The sequence below is a fragment of the Peromyscus leucopus genome, chromosome 3, assembly GCF_004664715.2.
Source record: "Peromyscus leucopus breed LL Stock chromosome 3, UCI_PerLeu_2.1, whole genome shotgun sequence".
In the NCBI taxonomy this organism is placed as follows: Eukaryota; Metazoa; Chordata; class Mammalia; order Rodentia; family Cricetidae; genus Peromyscus; species Peromyscus leucopus.
This window is the reverse complement of record NC_051065.1, coordinates 106,317,671-106,339,672: the sequence shown is the minus strand read 5'-3', so window position 1 is coordinate 106,339,672 and position 22,002 is coordinate 106,317,671. Positions and strand designations below refer to the sequence as shown.

The window sequence follows — 22,002 nt, the reverse complement described above, 5'->3', positions numbered from 1 at the left end:
GCCTGTTTGTCCTCAGAAGGTATATGTGGTTACAGGCAAAGAGCGGAGGTCACAAGCTGGTCAGATGGAATGTCCATCTTCTAATTATTGGTCACACATGAATGCCCAATGACTGCCAGCTCCCACTGGACAGAACAGATTAGCGGGCCTACCCAAGTCAGCCTCCACATTCTGACAGCTTCACACCGTATGGTATAGGAATCTCTCCGCTGGAAACCTACCTGCCAGCTGCCTCCACATCTCTGAGAGGCTCCTGGGAGACCCTTGCCCAGTTAGCACCCAGCTATTTTAGTGGGGTCAATAGGAAAGGGCCACTTCTAGAAGGTTCTCACCTTACACTGTGCATAGGTGAACCAGGGAGGTCTGTCTACTGTGCACCTTACAGCAGCTGAGCCAGCTAGTCCCCATCAGACCAGGTCAGAACTCCCTGGGGGCAATCCCTGCAGAGCCCACGGCTTCTCTCTGTTGTCCGCTCCCAGTGATCCTAGAGCCCAGGCTGCAGAGGATGTGTGCCTGGACCAAACCTGAGAGTAGAACCCGATGGTAGAAACCCCAATCGTCCTGGGCGGGGTGCTGGGCAGGCAGAGGAAGTCCCAAGTCCATGCCCTGCCTGGAGAAGATTCCTAAGATGTCAAAGTCACCACGCAGGGAGGAAACAGGCCAGCCACCTTCCTAGGGAGGGCTGAAAGAATGGACGGCTGCCCTGCACACAGAAGCACCCAGCAAGGGTCTCAAACGGCAGTGACTAGCTGGCATGAGACACTCTCCACAGGTGACATCAGAACATAGCCGAAGAGAGGAAGGTCCACGGAGGGACCTGGAAGGAGCAGAGCCCCAGAATCACCCCCATGTCCCAGGCCAGGAACCAAAGAACGGTTGAGTTCTTTTTTTCTCTTTTTATTGGCAAAGTAAATATATTTTTATGAAGGACCAAAGAAAATATACATAATTGTAACATATGTACACCAACTTTATAGAATTTTTTAATTTCAAATTTACACAAATGTCAACGTGTTATTAAAAGATATTTTATGTAGATGCGTACCTATGTACAGTTTATTTACATACATTCATAGGATGTGAAATAGACCTGTCAAAACAAGCTAGTCCAATTGGTACTAATTTCTAGACCTGATGAGGAATGCAAATCTAAGTCAGACTGGGAGGCGGCGTTAGCTAGTTGCTTTGCATCCACCAGGCCTGTTCCTGTCTCCTCCCACCACAACCGGGAGGCTGACATCGGGAGGAGGCTGAGCCAGGCTGGGTACATATGGATATGGCTCCATTTGTCTTGCATTTAAGCACATGCATGATGGCCTAGGACGAGGGTGGCCATCCTCCTGGATCCTCAAAGGCCTCTTGCATATGGTACGGTCCTCACAACACAGTGCAGCCCTACACTTTTGACCTACTTCATTTTTCCCAGCATGGCTCCCTCTGGGAACTGTTTCGACACAACCAAAACACTTCTTCCCCAGCAATAACGTTGGCTTTGGCCCAGGTAGGGAGCCCAATGGGAGAAGGGTAAGGGCCCCCCAAACAACCCTTCCAGCTGGCAGGAAGGCACAAAGGCACAAGGGCGCAGGCCTGCCTGGGCCACCTGGGCCACCAGGGGAACCAGCCCCCAGGGACCTTTGGGGACTCTAGGTCCTCCCCGGAAAGGCAGCCGTGGCGGCTCTGGGTCACACCTCCTAAGATTCAGAAGGGGGGCTGGTAACATCGTCACATCCTTCCGAAGGAGGCAATAAGTTATTGCATCTAAAAACCAAGCGTGGGGCTGGGGGGCGGGTGGGGTGGCCGCCGCACTCAGTTGACGGCGCGCACCGCCCGGCTGCTCCGTGGGAAGCGATGCACCTTGATGTGTTTGGAGAGGTGGTCACTCCGCGCGAACTTCTTCTCACACACGGGACACTGGTATGGCTTCACCCCCGAGTGAGATCGCCGGTGCCGTGACAGCTCATCTGAGCGCGAAAACCTACGGGACACGGCGGTCAGCCAGGCCAGCGTGGGCACTGCCACTGTGAGTGATCTCAAAGCGAGTGCCACAGTCCCAGGCGGAGGTGCGGTTGGGGGTGCAGAGGGCCAGGCCAAGCCAGGCTGGATCCTAAGCAATTAGACCACATCTGTAGCCACCCAGTGAGTTCCTGGCAAGCCCCTGAGACCTCCCAGAGGGCAAGAGTCAAGGACCGCAAGGCACACAGGTTTGCTCTCCTGGCCGGGGCCTGCCTCCCACGGTAGCTGGCTACTGTTCTCCATGGGAACGGACCTAAGGCTGCTAGTCACCTGGGCCTCACTTCCCCACACAGTCATTCAGTTGCCAAGTCCCTGGGCATTGGATTGTTCCTGTACTGGCAACAGCAGGTCAGCAGTGTCCACTGGCCTCACTTTCCCCTGGAAGTGGGGGCCACAAAGATATCGCTGAAGGGTCCGGGAAGACCAGTCAGAGGTGACAGGCCCAGCAGAGGGAACAGGCTCCTCAGACCACAGGAGTGCCTGGTGCCTCTGCTTCTGCTGTAACCGGGAAGAAGGACCTCAGACTTGTGCCTGCTCAGCTCCGGCAACCATCTGCTCTGGACATGGGGCCTTCTGAAAAAACCTCTATATATGCCTGCATGGTATGTCTAAGCATTTCAATGTCTTCCTGGAACATCCCCCACCCCCACCCCTCAGTCACTGCAGGCCCAGGAACAGACATCCATGGGACAGACAGGAACCAGAGCCAGGCCAAGATGCTGCTTGTCAATAACTTCAGGGACCTGAGGCTCCCTCCATTTGGCTCCTGCTCTAGCAACAGGACCCCAGAACCTCACCACTCCATACCGCACCTATTCAGACTTTTTCTCCATCCTTCTTGCCACAAGACACTTGCGTACTCGACCCTCTCCTCTCCTTGTTCTCATCCCTCAGAGTTTAGCCCAAATGTCACCTCCTGGGGGGCCTCTACTGTCCACTGAACTGTCTCACAGCACTGTCCACCATCTGATTATCTTTCCTCTGGTGAGCATTGGGGAATCAAAGCCTGGACATGCTAGAAAAGTGTTTCACCGCTGAGCCTACATCCTCAGCCCCATGGCACTTTTTAAGTCACTTTCAACATCTTGATGATGCTCAGCGGTCCCTAGACAATGTTAGCTCCAGGAAGGAGAGCACACTCCCTGTTCTCTGTGCCCAGGAGGTGCACTTAAATGGGGGGGGGGCTCGGCAGGCACCCCAGGATGAAAAAGGACTGCCACACACTGACCACTGCATATACTCCCAGGAACACACAGGAGCCCCAGGCCTGGCACCCCATTTCTAGATAGGGGCCACTCGGTGAGGCAGATTAGGTGGACAGCAAAGTCCATCAGACTCAGATGCCTAGGGCTGTGGCCATCTTGGCTCAGATTCTGCACTAGGCTACCCTGACCTCAGCCTGGGAAACAGGAAGACTAGTGGTATTGACAACGGGCAGGACTCACGACACCGAGGACCTCAAAACCCTGTGCTTTGGGCAGTGCAGGACCTGCTCGGGGCAGGTAGAGCTGCTGAGCAAGCTGCTGCCCTGCAACCATGACCCAGCGGACCTGGTGCAGGGATGTATCTCAAAGAACCATCCAACTAGAAGGAACTCACAGTGACGTGAACGGAGACAGATCACCTGAGGCTGGAACAAAGCCTCCTCCCCTGGCCTGTCTGTTCTTGTCTCTCCGCTTTCTCTTCCTGGCTTGGTGGTGCTGTTACCAGGACACGATACCATAGTCACGTGCCCTCGGCAGGCGTTGGGCCCAGAGCCTCGCAAGGAAGAACAGGTTTGACAGTCCCTATCCCACTGGTCCTGAGCATCCCGGACCTGTTTCCTCCCTTACTTCCTGCCTGTCTCCCAGGAAACAGGTTATTTGACACCCCGAGAGGGACAGGCAGCCGCAGGGCAGCCGTGCCAGAGAACAAGCTGTCCTCATTCCAGAGCCCCGATCTGCCGCCACAGCCTTCTGGTACCTGACGGGACTGTCCTGGGAACTGAGCTGAAGATGACCCCTGCCTCACTGGGTCACATCCTCCGATAAAGGAGAAGCCTGGGGCAGCAATGGAGCAAGAGATAAGAGATCTCGGCTGGGCAGGACGTTGCCAAGCCCTGTTAAACCTCGGTTCCCCTACCTTGGGACGGCATCCACAACAGACCTATCTCAGGGGACCATGACAGACAGTAGGTCTTGTTTAAGGGCTGTGGGCGCCTAATGCACACAAGGAGCAGAGCACAGGACCTTCCCGGTGCATGGCAGAGGCCTGGTGCCTGGCATCTGTGGGGGCAGGTTCGTAACTCTCGATGTTGGGTCACGGGGCAGAAGACGCACAGGCGCTAGCATGAGAACTGTGTGAGACACCAGTTGCCATCTGCCAGAAAGCCATTGTCAACAGTCAGAGCTCAGAAGCTGTAGCCCCTAAGGCTGTGTGTGCTGTGTGCAACCTGCCGGTGATCCACGGGGCATCTGCAACCCCAAGGCCAGAGGAGACATCCCTGCACATGGGCAGCAGTGATGAGGGCTGAGAGAGCTGGCCTGAAACCAGACCACTGAGTTCGAATCCTGTACCCACCTCCTCCGACACTCAGTGGCTTTGGACTCCACTGTCCCCTCCTGGGCCTCCTGTGTCCACCGTGGATACCAGCAGTGCGTAACACACGAGCTGCTGATAGCTATTAATATTCACTTTAGCCATGGCCCAGCGAGATTCTTTCTGGAAGGAGCGGCTTGGCCACTCTGGAACAGGATGTTCCACTGTAGGGAACAAAGGAGGCCTGTGTCTGCTAGCGAGGAGAGGAAATTTCTAGGAAGGCGGCAAACAGCCACTTCCCAGATGGCCACACCAGAACAGGCAGGCTGGCCTTAGTCCCTCCTGCCTGCAAAGCCATGTCCCAACAGGGAATCCTGAGCGCACAAAAGCAGAAGGCAGTGGGGCAGTCCCCTGAGCTGAGGGGGAGTGGGGGCAGGGGCAGGGGCAGGTTTAGGAACTCAGGGCCCAGTGCCTGCACCAGAGCCAGATGGGAAGCATAGAACAGGCTGGAGCAGCCAGGCCCAGGTGCAGGTGCAGGGGGGGGGGGGGCTCTCTTCAGTACAGGCTCTCCCCCGGGAGGTGTGCGAGAGTGTGGAGAAGCACTCTGAGTCTAAGGTGGGGGAGAGAGAAAACAGCCCTTCAATTCCTGCCTCTGCCACTTTTTTTTTCCCCCTTTCTTTTTCCTGAGACAGAACTTCTCTGTGTAACCCTGGCTGTCCTGGAACTTAACCCTGTAGACCAGGCTAGCCTTGAACTCAGAGCTCCTCCTGCCTCTGCCTCCCGAGTGCTGGGCAACTCTGCAACTTATGAGCTGTATGATCACGGAGAACGTGCCGAACAGCTCCGTGACACTGCTTTCTCCTCTGGGCCCACCTGCAGTCTCCGTCTCCTTTAGGAGTTAAAGAAACGATCGTGCAGCATGCCCAGAGCGGTGCTGCATCAGGGCACTGACCACCGTGCTTGCCGCTGCTCTCTCTCCCCTTCCCCACAGCCAGGAGCACCACAGAAGAGCACAGCCCGGGGCTGAGCGTGGGGCCCATTTGGTAAAGCGCTTACTGTGTGACTATGAGGACCTAAGTTCAGATCCCTGGCACTCACGTAAAAACTGGACATAGTAGGATGTGCGGGGAGGGTAGAGACAGGCTGGGGCTCACCAGCCAGCCAGCTCAGACAATCCGAGAGCTCTCGGTTCAGTGAGAGACCCTGTCTCAAAAAGCAAGGTGGAGAACTACCGAGGAAGACACAAGACAAGCACCTCTGACCTTCATGTACACACACACACACACACACACACACACACACACACACTCACTCACTCATGAAAAAGCACAGCATACACTATGGCCACCTCCAAACCTGGCTGTACTGCTGGAGAATCAGAGTGGGGTGTGGCACCCATGGGGATGTACCCCAAACCCCAAACCATACACTAGCTACCTCCTTCTGACAGATGATTACTGTGTACCTCGATTTCCCTCTGTAGAATGTGGGTCACTGCATATGCTTGTGGAGCCGTTGTGAGGACTCAATGAGCTAATGCGTGTGTTGGGGTTCACAGCAAAGGCTGGGCATCCTTGGGCCCATGGGGATGGTAAGGGAGACAGAGGGGAGGGTGGCATGGCTGAACTTGCTGGAGAAGGGGTAAAGGCCAGAGAGCACACTGGGGAAGCTGTGGGCCACAGCAAGAAGGCTGGACTGGAATTCAAATACCCCAAAGTGTTCTCTGAAGGCCAGGTCAGTTTCAGGGAGTCATGAGCTCCTGCAGAAGGGCATACACAAGTGAGGGGTTGGTGGGGACTCTCCAGAGCCTGGAATCATCCCAGCACATGGTGATCTCTAAATGTGTCATGTTACTACAGCCATCATCATCGTCATCACACTCCATCCTGTCCAGATCCAAAGTCGCGGGGAGGGGTCCACCCTCCACTTAACTGCAGCAAGGAGTTGCTACCCACCCCACCACCCCTGGGTGGAAGACTGGCCACATGCACGGAACTTGCAAACCTCCTTGGCATAACCCCTAGGCTTCTGATCTCCAAGGGTATCCTGGGGATCCTACACACTCATACTACCAGCCCTTTCCTGAGGCAGATGCTGCACAGGGACCTTGGCAGGGACACCATGTCCCTAGTTTTGCTGAGCAGGCTCTGCCTGGGCAGTGAGGTCAGCGCAAGGCTCAGGGTCAGAGACAAGGCCCTTCCTTGGCCCTCATGTTTCCTGGAACAGTGTGGTGGGCAATGGCCTGCCTTCTAGCCCTCATCCTTGACCACATCTTACAGCCTGCAGCCCCTGCCTGGCCTCTTCCCCTCGGGAGATGCCACTCAAATGGGCAGGACTAGTCTGGGTGAGCAAGTAGCACTTGCTGGGGCAAGCAAGTCCATGGTGTCAGGACCGCTGGGTGAAGGCTGTACTCGGTGACTTGCCCGTGCGCAGTCCCTGTGAGTGCCAACACCTGCCAGTGTCCCAGGCAGAACACCTTTGAGGTTCTTCTGCATAGACTGTGGGAAAATGAAAAGAGGGCACAGTGAGACCCCGACATTAGCTCTGGGCTCCAGGGAACAAAAAGGGCCAGACAGGAAATTGCAAGTCAATAGCAACCCCAGGGTGGGCTCAAGGCCCCTGTCCCCCTGCCTCCTCCAAACAGGGTCCATTGCTCTCTCCTTCCTCAGTCAACACCCCCCGCCAGGTCTCTCCTAGGCTTCTCTTGCCCTACAACCCATTGCCTTACCACCCCACAGCCCTGCACTGGGTCCACTCACTAAAGCATGTGGCTCAGAGAGGTGGAGACAGCAGATCTAGGGAGCCCAGCATCTGACCAGGTATGAGAAGACAGTGACGCCTTTTATGAAGGGCCTCCACAACCCAGAGAAAATTCCTTTTCTGGCCAATTTGGTGCTGGAAGGGAAGTACTGCCATTGTCACACACACACTCACACTCACACACACACACACACTCACTCTCCCCGCCGCCCCCATGCTCAGTCTCAGCAGGCCAGCCCCTGCCCTGGGGCCAGTACCACTAACTCAGAACCAAAGGCTGGCTCAGAACTCCACCTCTGTGATCACCCCTGTGTGCCACCCCACACCAGGTACACGACACATATATCACACAATACACAGGCAGGCCCATACACCACAGGCTTTCATTGAGAAGGCTCTGTCGGCTCTGTGCACAGAGATGAGCCGTGAGCCTCACCTGACACACAAGACGACAAGATGGGATGGCGCTGCAGCCGCACGCCCTCTCCACCAAGGCCAGAGCATCCTCCATCTGGCTGTAGTACCCTGAGCATGTATGTGAGCTTCTGCAGGCCACCAGCTCCCTGAAGACAACGGGCATCACCTAGGGCTAGGACAGGGCGACACCAGGATTCCATGGTCCCTGGCATCACATCTGAGCAGTCTGGATGAGGCTCTTTGCCCTGGAGAGCTGGATACCCTGTTGTGTGGAGCAGACGTCTAAAGGATTCTGCCACCTTTGACCCCATACGGTAGCCATCTGTCCTTCCTAGCCATCTGTCCTTCCTTTTGGCTGCTCTCAATGACTTCTCAAACACACCTCCAGGTCCCCAGGGAAGAAACAAGGCAAAGCTCAGCCCACACTAGTGAGCAATGCTCATCCCCTGGCTGGAGGAAGTACAATTTTCTAGTTCAAGTCTCGGGCTCACATTCCACTCACAGAGTACTGTGGCATGGGTGGTCCTTGGCCAGTCAGAGCTTCCATGTGCCTGACCAGAAATGTCATGGGTTGTGATGGTGGTACTTACCCCAAGGGTGCTGTGAGACCTGAATGGGTCTCTGGCCTGTATGCCACCAAACTCAGCTGAGCTTCCTTCTGCTTCAGCCCAGCCCTTCATCTTCCATCCCAGCCTGAGACACCCCCACACAGCATAAGCCCAAGCGAGACTTACCTGGTCTTTAAAGACACCGGAGACCAGGTGGCTTCCGGCTTTAGTCACCACTGAGTGGGACAAGGAAGTCTCCAACAACTGGGTCAGCTCTGACTCTGCCCCTTGCCCATCCCTTGCTCCCTTCCTAATCCACCTTATCTAATGGAGAAAGGGGCCTCGGCAACACACCCAAGTGAGCAGAGATGCGCCTACTAGCTTGTTGCCCAGCCTGTCCATGGATACTGACCTCCAGCCGCAGCCTGGCCAGGTGCAGGCGAAGGGCTTCTCGCCTGTGTGCCTGCGCAGGTGGGCCTTGAGATGGCTGCTCTTGGTGTACATCTTGCTGCAGCCGGGGAAAGTGCATTTGTGCATTTTGAGAAGTTCTGCTGCTGGGTTCTTGGGGAACTTCTGGCCCACAAGGAGGCCAGCAGGGCCGGGCCCTAGGGATCCCGAACCAATAGGTTTGGCAGCGATGGGCACGGGTGCGATGCGCACAAACTTGGAGGGCAGGTTCAAGTTGGAGGATGGTACCACTTGAGGCAGGAGTGCAAAGGTCTGGCCCTGGATGTTGACCAGGAGCTGGGCGACCTTGACGCTCTCTGGGGCCTGCCCTGGGGAGGCTGGCCCCGCACCTGCCTCCTGTTTCACAGCAACAGGCTGGATCTGCAGCAGCACCGGCATGGGGCCATCACGTGCTGGCCCCTCACTAGCACTTTGGGCACCACCTCCGCTGGTGCCACCTGGTGGTGGGGTACAGCGCTCTCTCCCACCAGACTCTGGATGGAGGTGGCTCCGGTGCGGCCCGGCTGAGAGCTGGCCACACGCCTCCAGGTCCCTGCTGCAGCTCTCTGGAGCCTCCTTGACCTCAGCCTCCATGTTCTCTTCCAAGAATTCTTCAATCTCCTCCAGGGTAGGCTGGAAAGGCCTGGGGACGTCATCAGGGTCTCCCGACAGGAATTCAGGGAAGCAGAAATGTTCCCCCTTCACAGGCACAGAGGCTCTCCTCCATGACGCCCAGGTTACGGGGCCACTGCTATCTCCAACACCTCCACTGCCACCACCACTGCCCAGCGTGGCCTGGGACAGGAGGAAATCCAAGATGCTGTCCTGGGCCTCAGGGCCTGGACCTGCACTGTAGCAGGAACAGAAGGCTTGCGAGTCAGGGCTGGCGCAAGAGCAGGGACTGGAGACATCGCTGTCATCCTCAGAGATGGGAGAGGGCAACATGTGGTACGGCCGCCGGCTGGCCAGCCTGTCACCCAGGTACCCCACTGGGCATTTTGGTGACGAGAAGGTCTCGTCCACTGGAAGCAAGTGGTCCACCATGCTGGCTTGGCCGAGCCTGTGGTGGCTGCAAAGAGAACAAGGGGGGGGGGTCTGGTTAGAAGGACCGCATGCTCACCAGAGCCTTGCAGCCCTACCCTCAGCTGCCTGCCGAAGGCCTCCTGTGGCCCAATGTCCAGACCCTGCTTCCATCCCAAGGGAGAGTGGGGCCGGCGAGTGTGTTTTCAGAAATTGCATCACCCTGTTTGCAAAAGAGCCCTCTCCAGGCCCGTTGCACAACCCAGGGGCACTTCTGGTTTCAAACATTTTCCAGAATGATCCTGGAAAAGAATAAGACAAGGAATGCTCTTGTCTGTGAACAGCTGAGTCCCAGGAGGAGAGGAGGCCAGGGCAGGGAGGCCCTGCAAGTGGCAGGACCCTAAGCTCTGCTCCCTACCTGGAGTCAGGGGGGGGTGGGTGGGAAGGAAAACGGCCATTTGCACTCTGAGCCCATGCTCCTGGGGCTTCTGTAGGATTGCCAGATTAAGCAAATAAAAACACAGGCTGCTTGTTAGATGTTCACTTCAGATTTTCAAAAAACGAACTTCTGTGAATGCAAGCACAGTGTTCCCAGAACTGGATGGGACACACGTTTATCTGAGCTGCCTGAGCTTTAGCCTGGTGGTTATAGTTGTCGGGGGAAAAAAAGTCAAAGGCTATGAAGTGCCTGCCTGCCTGCCTTCATTGTGTTTGCCCACGAACTTCCAGTCTAGTTCCCAGACTGTCCAGAGCCCACTTTTCTCCTCCATGACCAAGAGAGGAAACACATATTTGAGCAGAGCACTCCCTCCATGGCGCCTAACACTTTCCCACCATGATGGACGAGGCCCAACCCTTGTTGGCCATGAGGCCACAGAAGGTCTGAGAGCCCAGCCCGTGGGTAACTTCCTGGGACCTCGCAACCTTTGGGCAGGATGAGGGGGTGACACTTGCCCTTGGCCAGTGTATGGGAACGGAGCCTCCTGTCCTGGCCCCGACCCCAGCTCTCCTGTCTGGGGCACTCACCGACTTGGGGAAGCTCAGCAGATGTCTGTGTCCCCTCTTGGCAGCACACTCTGCCCTGGCCCCAGCACTCAGCACCACACCAGGTACCCGAGAAGGGCGCACAGAGTGTGGGTAGGAAGGAGAGAGGAGAAAGCTGTGTCCTCTGAAGCAACACCCCATGCTAGGTCTGGTGTCCAAGGAGAGTCAACAGTATCTGGCTGTGATGGGGCCACCTCTCTGGACCTTTGTCCCCGCCCTGTGACCATGGCCGGCTGCGTGATTATCAAGACTAGCGAAGAATGCTCAGAGCCGTAGAGTACAGAGTCTCTGTACCCACATCCTGTCCATCTGTCTCCAGGTCCACGCCACATCCCGGCACCTGGTACTGCCCAGCTGCCAGGAGGCCAGAGTCATTTTGCTCTCCCGTGCCTCAGTTTCCCCAATTGTTCTATGCCTCAGTGCCCTCTAAGTTTCTCTCTTGCTCCAGGGAATAGAGGCAAGATCTGAGCCCAAGAGCAGTCTTACCAGGAGGCCATCTGGGTTTAAACATGAAGCTGAGGATTTAAAACTGGGAGTGTGCTTTAAAAACACACTCTTTACTAAAGCAGGTGCTGGGAAGAATAAAGTGACAGACGATGTGAAGGGCAAAGGAGCTGGGCACACACCTTGTCTGCAGCTGTCAGCTGCGTGACCTCAGGCACAACTTCTCGGTGCACATCTGGGTGTCGCCAGTGTGACCTGGCGCCTAGGCCGCGCACACACCCAAAGAGCTCATGTGTACTGAGCACTTCTTAGGGTTTGAATAGTCAAGCAAATGTACATGGTGTCCCAGGACCTAGAATAGGACCACCTAAAATCTCCTGAAATGAAACTACAACACTGAGCCCTCACACTGTTTTCAAGTGTGATGGTGGTCTCCAGGCTAGAAACCAAGGTCTGCTATAAAAATAAACAGTGGTGCTGGGTAGGCATAGTGGCTGATGCTTGTAATCTCAGCACCCGGGAGACAGCCAGGGGATCATGAGTTCAAGGGCAGCTCCATGAGATCCCACTGGAACATGGAAGGGAGGCAAGAAAGAGAGAACAGGTACAAATGGATGCTGGCAAAATGGAACTACACGGAAGAATCCCACCCCCCATTAAAATGTGTCCAGGGCCCAGAGCACCCGAACCCTCCCCGCCCACACGCTGCAACTACTCAGGCCTGGCCCACATGCTGCAACTACTCAGGCCTGGCTCACCTGCACTAACAGAGCCCGGACCTCTTTGGAAGTCCTGACTCTCCTAGCATTCCAGGTGAGGAGCTCATTATTTAGATCTCAACTCAGAAGTCACTTTCCCTTGGGCAAATCACCCAGGATGATATTCTTCACAGCAGGCACCACTGTGAGACCTGTCTATGCTTTGCGTCCTCACCAGAATACAAGCAGTTCTGACTTCAGTACAGGTCTAGATCTAGAGTCAAAACCAGCCCATGTCTTTGCTGAATGTTTCCAAAATCCAGGAGTGGAGTGGCCCCAGCCAGTCAACGGGATCTTAAAACAGAACTGAGCAACCACGGGACACTGAGGCACGGAGGACCCAGGGCTGAAAGCCTGAGTGCCAGCGCTCAAGCCGGTCCTGAAAAACAGCAGCACGTGGCGCAGCCAGAGGCGCAGGCTGCGTGCAGGGGGAGGGGGCACCCGGTTCTGGGCACGGTCCCTGGCCGGCCGCTGGACTCCGCCCCCTCTCTTAGCCGGCCAGGCCTGCTGTTTATCCTCCCGGGGACACAGCGGCTGTAGGAACAACATGTAATTGATAACAAGCCGAGAGCCGGCCAAGGGCTAGCCATTGGGTCAGCGTGCAAATCACGGGGGTGGCGAATGGGGGCTGCTCTTCAAAATAAGAGTCCCCTCCCTGAGCAGTCCGAAGGCCCCAAAGTTTCGGCCATTCTCGCACCTGTAGTGTGGTGGGGGCTCCTCACGGTCGGGGGGGAAACATCTGAAGGACTCAAACATTTGGGATTTCACCTTCACATACCGTGGGAGAAAACAGCCCCTGTACCCTGCTGGCGAGAGGGTTTCCAAGAGGGGTGGCCTGCCCTGCTCCGCAGCTGCTACCCTCAGCCATCTCACGGGTAATGTTTGGTCAAAGGGGCCTGGGGACTCTGCGTGGGGAATCGGAGCATAAGCGCAGGAACGCTGCGGGTGCGCGCAAATGGGTGTGAGTTTGTGTCGTGTGATTGCGTGTGCGGGGCGCAGTGCAGCCGTGCGGGTGTCCGCCAGGTGCCCGCGCGTGGGTGCCCACCCGTGGGCGTGAAGTACGCGGGGAAGGAGGTGGGCCAGATTCCTATGCACGGTTTCGGAGAGCACCTTACCTTCCGCCCAGTGCCCCCTCCGCGTCCCCTCTTAGGCCACTGCTGCTATGACCGACAGTAACCTCTCCACCCCTTGCTCGCCAGGCCCCGCCAGGCGCCGCCATATGGGAGCGCAGGTCCAGAAGTGCCATGGACGCGCGTGGGCTCCACGGGCAGGAGTTGCGCACATGGGGTTCGCCCTCCGCGGGCCCCGCGCTCTCACACGGGGGTTCCCGCATTCCTCGGGCCCCTGCGCGCCACTCGAACAGCGCGCGCCAGGGGACGGCCCCGATCTCCCGGGCGGACCCAAGGGGCCACGGTACCCCCGAGCGTCTCCCACCTGGACTCGGCGTCGCCTGGCGCGGCCTCGCGCGTGCGGCCTGGCTCCGTATGCGGCCGCGCGTTCAGCGCTCCTGGCCGCAGCCCGCGCTCCCTGCGGCCGAGCTGGGCGCTCGCCGCTCGCCGCTCGCCGCGCTCTCCGACCGCTCACGTGACGCCGCGGGCGCCGCGAAGGCTCGCAGGAGGCTCGGCCTCGGGCGCGCGCCCCATTGGCTAGCGCCGCGCGTCACGCGCCCCGCCCCGCCCCCGGCCGCGCCCTCCCGCTGCCCACGCGCTCCCGGGCCTCTGCGTGGACTCGCACTCCGTCCTCCGGTGCGCACGTGAGACGGGCCTAAGGACCCACGGAAAGCCCGCACAATCCTGAAATGCAGTCCACGTGGGGGCTCCGTCGTCCCCGCAGCCCCCTCCGCAGCCCGATCAAGGCCGGATCTAGCAGGGACCGTGTCTAAAGGGACCATTTGTAAAAATATATCTGGTCTTTTCTCCAGCGGTCATGGTTACTCACAGGAATGCGCGCTCGCTGCGCTGCCCCTCGGCTTCTGCGACTGACTGTCCGCGGAGGCTTGTGATAGTGAAAGCGCCTCCCCAAAGACTGCAGGGTGCTCCCGATCTGCAGAAGGAGCCCCAGACTTCAATCGCAAGCCATCCTGGGCTGCTTTTGCACCGGCTTAATGAGGAAAGTGAAGCCCTAGAAAACACGTGAGCGAGGGTGCTGGGTACCCTGCTGTGCCCTTTAACCCACACTATGCCTGGCTCCCCAGCCAGTGTGAAGAAACCCGCTGAAAGAGAGCATAAGCCTCCCTAGCCACACAGATAGGTGATCAGGCAAAGCTAGGTGTGTCTGCCCAGGGGGCTTCCTTACAGACACCTAGGACATTTGGACAGGCCTTCTTCGTGGCACTTCTTACCTGGCACTGGTAGGTGGCTAGCCGTTCCCTCTGCTTCTCCCAGCCGCCTGTCCGTGCTGGAGCCAGAATTTGTAGCTAGCGGGTCTGGGCCCCCTTAATGAAGGATCTGGGGCCCTCCAGATCAGTGCCCAGGACCCACCAGTTCAACTGAGTCTTAGCCAGAGCACTTGAGGGAGCCTGTACTCGTCACAAGACAGTCATCAACTTTCTGATCTTAGACTAGGTACTCCCTGTGGCTGGGGCATTCCGCAGCCAGGGCTAGCAAGCAAAGCAGGTGGAGTTGGCTAGTCTGTAAAGTTGATTGATCCCATCTTGTCAGCACAGGGCAGGGTCAGGCTGGGCCAGCACACTTCTCCGCAGCACTGCCTACGCTGGGCTCTGCATTCCTCACACTCTCTGCCCAATGTCTCGCACCCCCTAGGGAGAAGTGCAGTCAAAGGTCAGAAGCTCGACAGCAAAGGTGTAGCTGAGCAGCCTTGGCCCCAGAGAAGATGCCCCAGCTGTCCAGAAACCCATGACCAGCCTAGGGCATCCTGCCCAACTCCGAGTCAGATTAGGTCCCTTTGCTTCAGAACCTTCCGGAGGATCCCAATGCACTCCCAGGAAGTATGTATAACCCAAACTGTCTCGGTCTTCTTCAGTCTCTTTTGGGTCCCTTTCATTCCATCCCTGACCCCTTCTTGCTCATGTTACTCCCATCACATGGCCTCCAACTTAGCAGGCACAATTTCAGGACCTTTGCATACGCTGTTCCCTCTGCACTCAGCCTGGGTGTGCTCTTACACCAACACCCAACGCGGCTCGCTCCTTCAGGTTTTACTGAAGTGATACCTTCAAGGAGAGACTGCTTTTGCCCTGCCTCTCCTTCCCCCTGTTTTCCTATCCAGTTAAATGGTCCTGGATACTTACTATCTTCTAATTTATTAAAAATTTCATTTTTTTTTTCTGTGTGCTCTTGTCTCCTGCAGAGAATGTAAGCTGCAGAGACAGAGATTTCTATGTATTCAGAACCAGAGTTTGCATCCCCAGCACCATATAAAAGCCTGTGATTTCAGGACACAGGGAGCCGAGGCTGCGGGATTAGAATTGGTGAACTCCAGGTTCAGCGAGAGACCCTGCCTTGATGAATAAAGTGGAGAGAGCTGGAGAAAGACATCAAATGTCAGCTTCAGGCCTCTGTGTGCACACATACATATGTGATTTGTACCCCCTGCAACACATATACTCATATGAGAGAGAGAGAGAGAGAGAGAGAGAGAGAGAGAGAGAGAGAGAGAGAGAGAAAATAAATTAAAGGTTTCGGGGACTTACCCTAAACTGGGAATAATTGGTTTTTGGGGAAATCAGAACAATTTTCTTGTAAGATACAAAAAAAGACAAAAACAAAAACAAAACAAAACCTTGCACAGAACCTTCCAGAGTTTCCAGAGTGTGCCCTCCTGTCTGCTGTGCTCCCTACCCGCTTCCTTCCACAGCGGGGCCTGGCAATCCATTCATCTTCAGACAGCAGTCAAGTCCCATGCCAGCTTTAGCTCCCACCCGAGTCTAGATGTCTCTCCATGTGCATCACAGTGCATGGCCGGGGTCAGAGTCGGAACGCAAGGCATCCCTGTTGTTTGAGGGAAGAGAATGCAGGGATCCTGACCACCCAAAGGCCTCTGTGAGCTGCTGTACACTCTTCCCACCACCTAGACAGAAAAACTCCCCAACTACAGCAGGAAGGACTTATTGACTTATTATTTTCAGAGTTGGAGCCTGACACCAGGGCCTCAGGCTTGCTAGACAAGCTCTCCCTGCTTGAAGGAAAAGAACCAGGCAGTAGGAACTCTTCACGGGAGACCTGGGTAGGGCAGAGTTCTCACAGCAGCAGAAACATCCCATGTGCCCTCCATTCAAAGAAATGCCTCATAGAAAAGGCCAGAGGGGGTGCCAAGCTGGTAGTCTCTAGGAGTCTGTTAAACTTTGAGAACAATCTTTTGGCATTGGAATGACTTATATTTTTGCAAATTTGCAGGGTTTTGAGTTTTTGTTTGAAACAAGATATTGCTATGAATCCCAGGCTGGTCTTGGTAACCTCCTAGCTCAACCTCATTTTTAAAAGCTTAATTTAAAAAAAAAAAAAAAACATTATATATATTATGTGTGGTTTTTTTTGTTTTTGTTTTTTTGTTTTTTTGTTTTTTTGTTTGTTTTTTTTTGAGACAGGGCTTCTCTATGTATCTTTGGAGCCTTTCATGGAACTCACTCTGTAGGCCAGGCTGGCCTCGAACTCACAGAGATCCGCCTGGCTCTGCCTCCCTAGTGCTGGGATTAAAGGTGTGCGCCACCACTGCCCGGCTTGATTTACTTATATTTTGTGTGTATGATTGTTCTGTATGTGCACCAGAAGAGCGTGCCAGAGGCCTGGAACTGAAGTTGCAGATGGTTGTGAATCACCACATGGATGCTGGGAATCAAACCCAGGTCCTCTGCAAGCACAACCTAAGCTTTTAAACTCTGAACCATTTCTCTGGCATCATGTATTTTAATTTTAAATATCCCTTTAATAGAAAAACTTACATTGCCTTTTAAAAGAAATAAAATGGGTATAAAGTATGTTACTTGAGTATCATATGGCTTTGCCTGTAAAACTGCCTGGTATTGGGTCCTTTTTGGGGATGTTGATATTTTTCTTATCAGATTTCACATATTTTATCAAGGTATATTTGATTTTAGATCCTTTTTTTAAATTCCCACTTTAGAATTGCTACACTTTCCTCCCCTTAGTAGTTACTGTTGAATCTGGGGCATCATGCATTCAAGGTAAGTGCTCTACTACTGAGCCCCAGACTCAGAGGTATATCCTTTTAATAAGAAAACAGAAGTCTTTCTCCATGCCAGGGGCATATTCTTGTTTTATTTCCTTGTTTCCTGAGATATCTCCATGATTAGATCTCTCCTGTTCAGACCTCTACTCAAATGTCACTTTAGCCCATGACTTTCTTGGTCACCTGGTCTGAAACGGTGTCTGCGCTGCTCTCTGGCCTTGGTTCATCTTATTTCATAGTTCTGGTTTTCTGGTTTTTTGTTTTGTTTTGTTTTTTTACTTATACGTTATTGCCTATCTCTCCCACAAGCCCGGTGGTGGTGCACGCCTTTAATCCCAGCACTTGGGAGGCAGAGGCAGGCAGATCTCTGTGAGTTTGAGGCTAACCTGGTCTACAGAGTGAGTTCCAGGACAGGCTCCAAAGCTACTCAGAAAAACCCTGTCTCAAAAAACAAAAATAAAAACAAAAAAGATCATGAATTTGAACTAGAGATAAAGTTCTTGCCTAACTTGTAGGGCCTGGGTTTGATCTCCCAGCACACACATGCACAAATAATAAAATGAAGGACATATATCTTGGATTGACATTCTCCTGGTTAGCTTAACTTCAAATTCTCTCCCATGCGCATGTCCCCAGATCCAGCTGCACCCCAGGACCTGCAGCCCTCCCTCCCTTCCTCCAGCTGTTGACCACGGGGCACCCATCCTGCTGGCTTCTCAGCTGGCTTCTTCCTGCAGAGGCAGACCTCTGGAGCAATGTAGGTGGGCTCAGCAAGAGTCCCATGGGGTGCTGGCCAGGGCTTGCCTTGCGTGGGATGCCTGCTTCTCAGGCAGCTCACTCCGTCACAGCATGAAGAGGCATGAAGCTGCAAGTCTGGGGCAAGGTGTCACAGAGCAGGCGTCCCAAGACCTTCTTCCTTGGCTTGGAGACATAGCCCTCTTCCCGCCCAGTTCCTACATGACCTTCCCTGTGCTTGTCTATGTCTTGGTCTCTCCTAAGGATTTCACCCCAGTGGCTTTGTTTTGATTTAATTCCATCTTTAAAAGCCTTGCCTCCAGAACACAGGCTTTCTGAAGGTCTGGAGGTTAGCGCAATGACGTAAGCATTGGGAGAGACATCATTCAGCTCATGGTCCCTGGGTACCTTGAGTGAACAGCTCTCCTCGAGCAGCCTTGAGCCATTTTCAGTAACCCCAGTCCAGTAACCCAAGGGAGGATTAGGCCACATTGCACACTGCCTGCCCCAGCCCCCACATGGCCCACATGGGTCAGCAGCCCAAGGGTCCTTATGGCTGGGAGTTTTTAGCCTACAGCTACAAAACAAGCCCCTGCCTGAGTTACCCTGGTGTTCAAGGCTCTGTGCAGTTGCATCCTGGCCAATAGACCTCTTGCCCCACCTCAAGGAGGGAGCTAATATGGAGAGTGAAACAAGGGTCTGGGGAGTCTGTTCCTGAGACTTGGATGTGTGCTTCCAGGCAAGTTACATCCCTTCCATTCCTCCATTCCTGTCTGAAAATGAGGATGCCCCCGAGGTGTCCGGACCATGGAGGAAACTCATTCAGATCTCCTGTGCAGAGGGCTAAGGGGAATTGTCCATCAGAGCCTCTGGAGAGCCACCTATGGCTCCCACACCATCTCTCCTGGCTTCCCATCTGGGAACAGAGCCTGGGTGCTGCCCGGCTGTCCCCAGTGGGTGCAGGAATCCCACACAGCTGAAGGAGCTGCAGGGCCGGGGCTCCCTGCCCGGTACTGTCCAGGCCACGCTGCAGACAGAGGCCTCCTGTCTACCAGCCCTGCATCCTGGCTGGCTCTGTTCTGCTACAGTTCCTTGACACTGAGTCTCCCAGACATCGTACCTGTAAAGCCCCACAAGTCCTTCTCCCGGGGCATCTGCTTCTCTGAAGACAGAACTGATCCAGGGAGCCACTCTGTGGCTTGCTTAGGGATTAAGTGAATTACACACCAAACCTTAGAAAAGAAGTTTTTGAGTTGGGGCCACAGCTCCTTCCTGTAAGCCAGTCTCAGAGACTACAACTAGCCTGTGTATAGATGTCTGATAAACAGTAGGTGTCTGAGGCCATAGGCCACTCATCTGCACCCACCTGCTGACATCACTTTGTACTTGATACATGCCTGATTACCACCTAGTAAATAAAAGTAAAATATATACTAAAAAAGAAGATTACAACTAAGTTAATGAATCTACTTCTATAGGCAACTAGACCAATTTATTGTAAAGATTTATTTTTATTTTACATGCATGGGTGTTTTGCTTGCATGTATGTCTGTGCACCAGGTGCATGCAGTGCCCACGAGGCTGGACGTAGACATCCAATCCCCTGGAACTGGAGTTACAGATGGTTGTGAACATCCATGTGGGTGCTGGGAACTGAACCCAAAACCTCTGCAAAACTTCTTAAGGGTCTGGGGTGTGCGCCACTTCTGCTGACCACAGGCCCTTTGCATCTCTACTTCCTTTTCCCGGTTACCTCTACATTCCTTAGGTCAGAGTTCACATTTCCCCCACCTCCTTTATAGCCAGTACTTCTTTTTCTAAGCATTTCTCTGGGTTTGTAACGATCCATTAATTAGCGTGTTCCTTAATTAATCCTTGTCTCCCATAGTGGGCATTGCCAATCCAGCTTGTTCTCCTTTTCTCAGAACTTCTAGTTCTCAACAGAAGGACCCCCAAAGAAAGACTGGGTCTCCCTGTACCCCCATAGCGGGCAGAGGGCCCTGCAGAAGTGAGGGCAGGAGCTCTGGGTTAGCCTCTTCATGCTTCTTCGGAGGTAGGGACAAGGAGAACTCTCTGGCCATAGTCTGGGGAGGGGAGGCTGGGGTAGAAGACTCTAGACAGCTCCCCACAATGCATCTGCTTCAGCAGGCGGGCTCTCAGGAGAATGACAGAGACACTAACATGTTTAAGCTAACTTTGCTTTGAGTGTTTCAAATGGCTAATGGCTACCAGTAGTCTCTGACGCTTAAGGATTTGACTTCGGGTTCTTGGCTTGGGATGGCTTGAGTGTGGCACCTAACAGAGCTTTGACTTTGGACCTTTCCCCAGGCTACTGAACTGTAGACTGGTGTTCCCTTGGTATTGGGCAGCAGCAGTGACCACAGCTCCCAATCCACTGCTTGCCAGAGGCTGTGAGTGCAGCGGGGTAGGTTGTAGGGGTTGTGTACAGGGTGATTTATGCAAGGTGCTGTGTGCAGGGTGCTATGTGCAGGTTGATTTATGCAATGTGCTGTGTGCAGGCTGCTATGTGCAGGGTGATTCATGCAAGGTGCTGTGTGCAGGCTGCTATGTGCAGGGTGATTCATGCAAGGTGCTGTATGCAGGCTGCTATGTGCAGGGTACAGGAACTGTGTATAGGGTACTCAGGTGCAGATGCTGCAGGGTGTTGTGTAGAGTGTTGTGTGCAGGGTACTGGATACAGGCGCTGCGTATAGGGTGCCGCGCAATGCTGCTGAGTGAGGCTGCTTTCTGTATTAGGTGTATTCCATGCATTTTCGACTTTGGTGAGTTTGTCAGGGCGGGATCCTGTTGTGGCCGAGGAGGGTCGGCACATGAGTGGCCAAGCCTGTTTCCCAGTCATCGCACAGGAAGCCTCGTGGGGTGGGCCGCACATTGCAGAGCAGCAGTGCAATGAAGTGCCCTGCAGTAGTGAAAAACTTCTTTATCTTCCCCTCTGGAGAGGGTAGACGATGGAGCTGTGTGGGCAGGGGCAGGCAGGAGGCAGGAGGCAGGAAACACACCCGCAGGCCATCGACAGAGCCTCCGAGTTGTTCCTGAGGAGCTTGTATGATTTCCCAGCTGATATAGTCGGTCACTTTCCCGAGCGCTCATCGTATGCCAGGCACAGGCCCAAGAGCCAACACAGGTGTGTCCTATATGCCAGCTTGGTCCCAATGCTTGACGAATTCTGCCTCGCTTCTCCCACTCAGCATCCCTAGGAGGTTGGTGCTGTCCCACAGGCACGGGCGTAAGAGTCCACAGGAGGAGCTGGCACCACCAGGACGGAGTGAATTCCTGTCTGGGTCAAGTGTGATGGCGCCGTGAAAACTCAGCCCAAAGCCTGAATGGCAGGGTCTGCCTGAGGACTGGTACGGCAATGCCATGTAGGTGACAGGAGAAGATTCTTGAACCCAGACCTGCTTGACCTACTGGGAAGGAGCTGAAGGGTCAGAAGTGAAGATGGATCCAAATGCCACCTCCAGGCCCCAGCCTGCCCGCCCAGCCACATAGCATGGGCCTCACCTGGTGACAGTGAAGTGAGATTTGACATATGTCTGTCAGACCAAGCTCAGGCTGAACTTCCCACCCATCTCGTCTAGGCCACCGGTTCTGTGAGCCCAGCAGAGCCGAACTGCTACCATCTTCACCAAATCAGTCATGCTGGCTTGCAACAGATCACCACAGCTGGACTTGCTGACTGTTGATGCTGCCTCACAGAAGGAGAGTGGGGAGGGTCATGGGACCCTTGCCGGAGTAGCCAGCCACACCTCCCGGCTAGTTATATGCAATTCTGCCCTAATTGGTAAGTGGCCTGGGGAGGGGCTGGAGTATATATAGGTGGGGAAGGGTGGGGGTCGGGCCTCCGTCTACATCGTCCCTGGGGAATCATCATCCCTGATAGCTGCAGACCTTTAAAATTAGATACACCCAAGAGACACCTTTCAGGTGTGGCTGCTTTCAGGTCACCCTCGCTCTGCCGTGACCCCTCAGCCATACTCTGTAAGGAAGCCAAAGGTCATCGGTTCCCCAGAGTGAACTCTGGTCCCACCACTCCTCCGTTTGTTGCAGGGACCTTAAGAGGTACAGTAGATGTTTCCGTCTCCGGGGAAAGAATTTTAGCAACAGCAGTTCACTAGGAACTGAGGGGTGGC

General features: G+C 54.7%; 1 protein-coding gene across 4 annotated transcripts; it reads right to left on the bottom strand.

The window, feature by feature from the left end:
• Nucleotides 1-876: 876 nt before the first annotated feature.
• Klf15 (Kruppel like factor 15) lies at nucleotides 877-13,546 on the bottom strand. 4 transcript variants are annotated; one of them, XM_028854541.2, is made up of 3 exons: nucleotides 13,403-13,546; nucleotides 8,668-9,771; nucleotides 877-1,975 (listed from the first exon to the last, which is right to left on the bottom strand). In XM_028854541.2, the coding sequence occupies exons 2-3, from the start codon at nucleotides 9,744-9,746 to the stop codon at nucleotides 1,807-1,809; spliced, it is 1,248 nt and encodes a 415-aa protein (XP_028710374.1). In that variant the 5' UTR covers nucleotides 9,747-9,771; nucleotides 13,403-13,546; the 3' UTR covers nucleotides 877-1,806. The 4 variants fall into 4 exon arrangements, with proteins under 4 accessions (XP_028710374.1, XP_028710392.1, XP_028710367.1 ...); XM_028854559.2 differs by having other exon boundaries at nucleotides 8,668-9,762; nucleotides 13,403-13,528; XM_028854534.2 differs by lacking the exon at nucleotides 13,403-13,546 and adding an exon at nucleotides 13,084-13,345.
• Between the last annotated feature and the right edge of the window lie 8,456 nt (nucleotides 13,547-22,002).

Excerpts from the sequence above, each read along its gene's own strand:
- Klf15 (XM_028854534.2), bottom strand. The coding sequence starts at position 13,301 with ATGCGGGAACCCCCGTGTGAGAGCGCGGGGCCCGCGGAGGGCGAACCC. Across the intron at positions 9,772-13,083 it reads GAGGGGGCACTGGGCGGAAG|CCACCACAGGCTCGGCCAAG; the intron begins GTAAGGTGCTCT and ends TTCTCTTTGCAG. Across the intron at positions 1,976-8,667 it reads TGGCCAGGCTGCGGCTGGAG|GTTTTCGCGCTCAGATGAGC; the intron begins GTCAGTATCCAT and ends CGTGTCCCGTAG.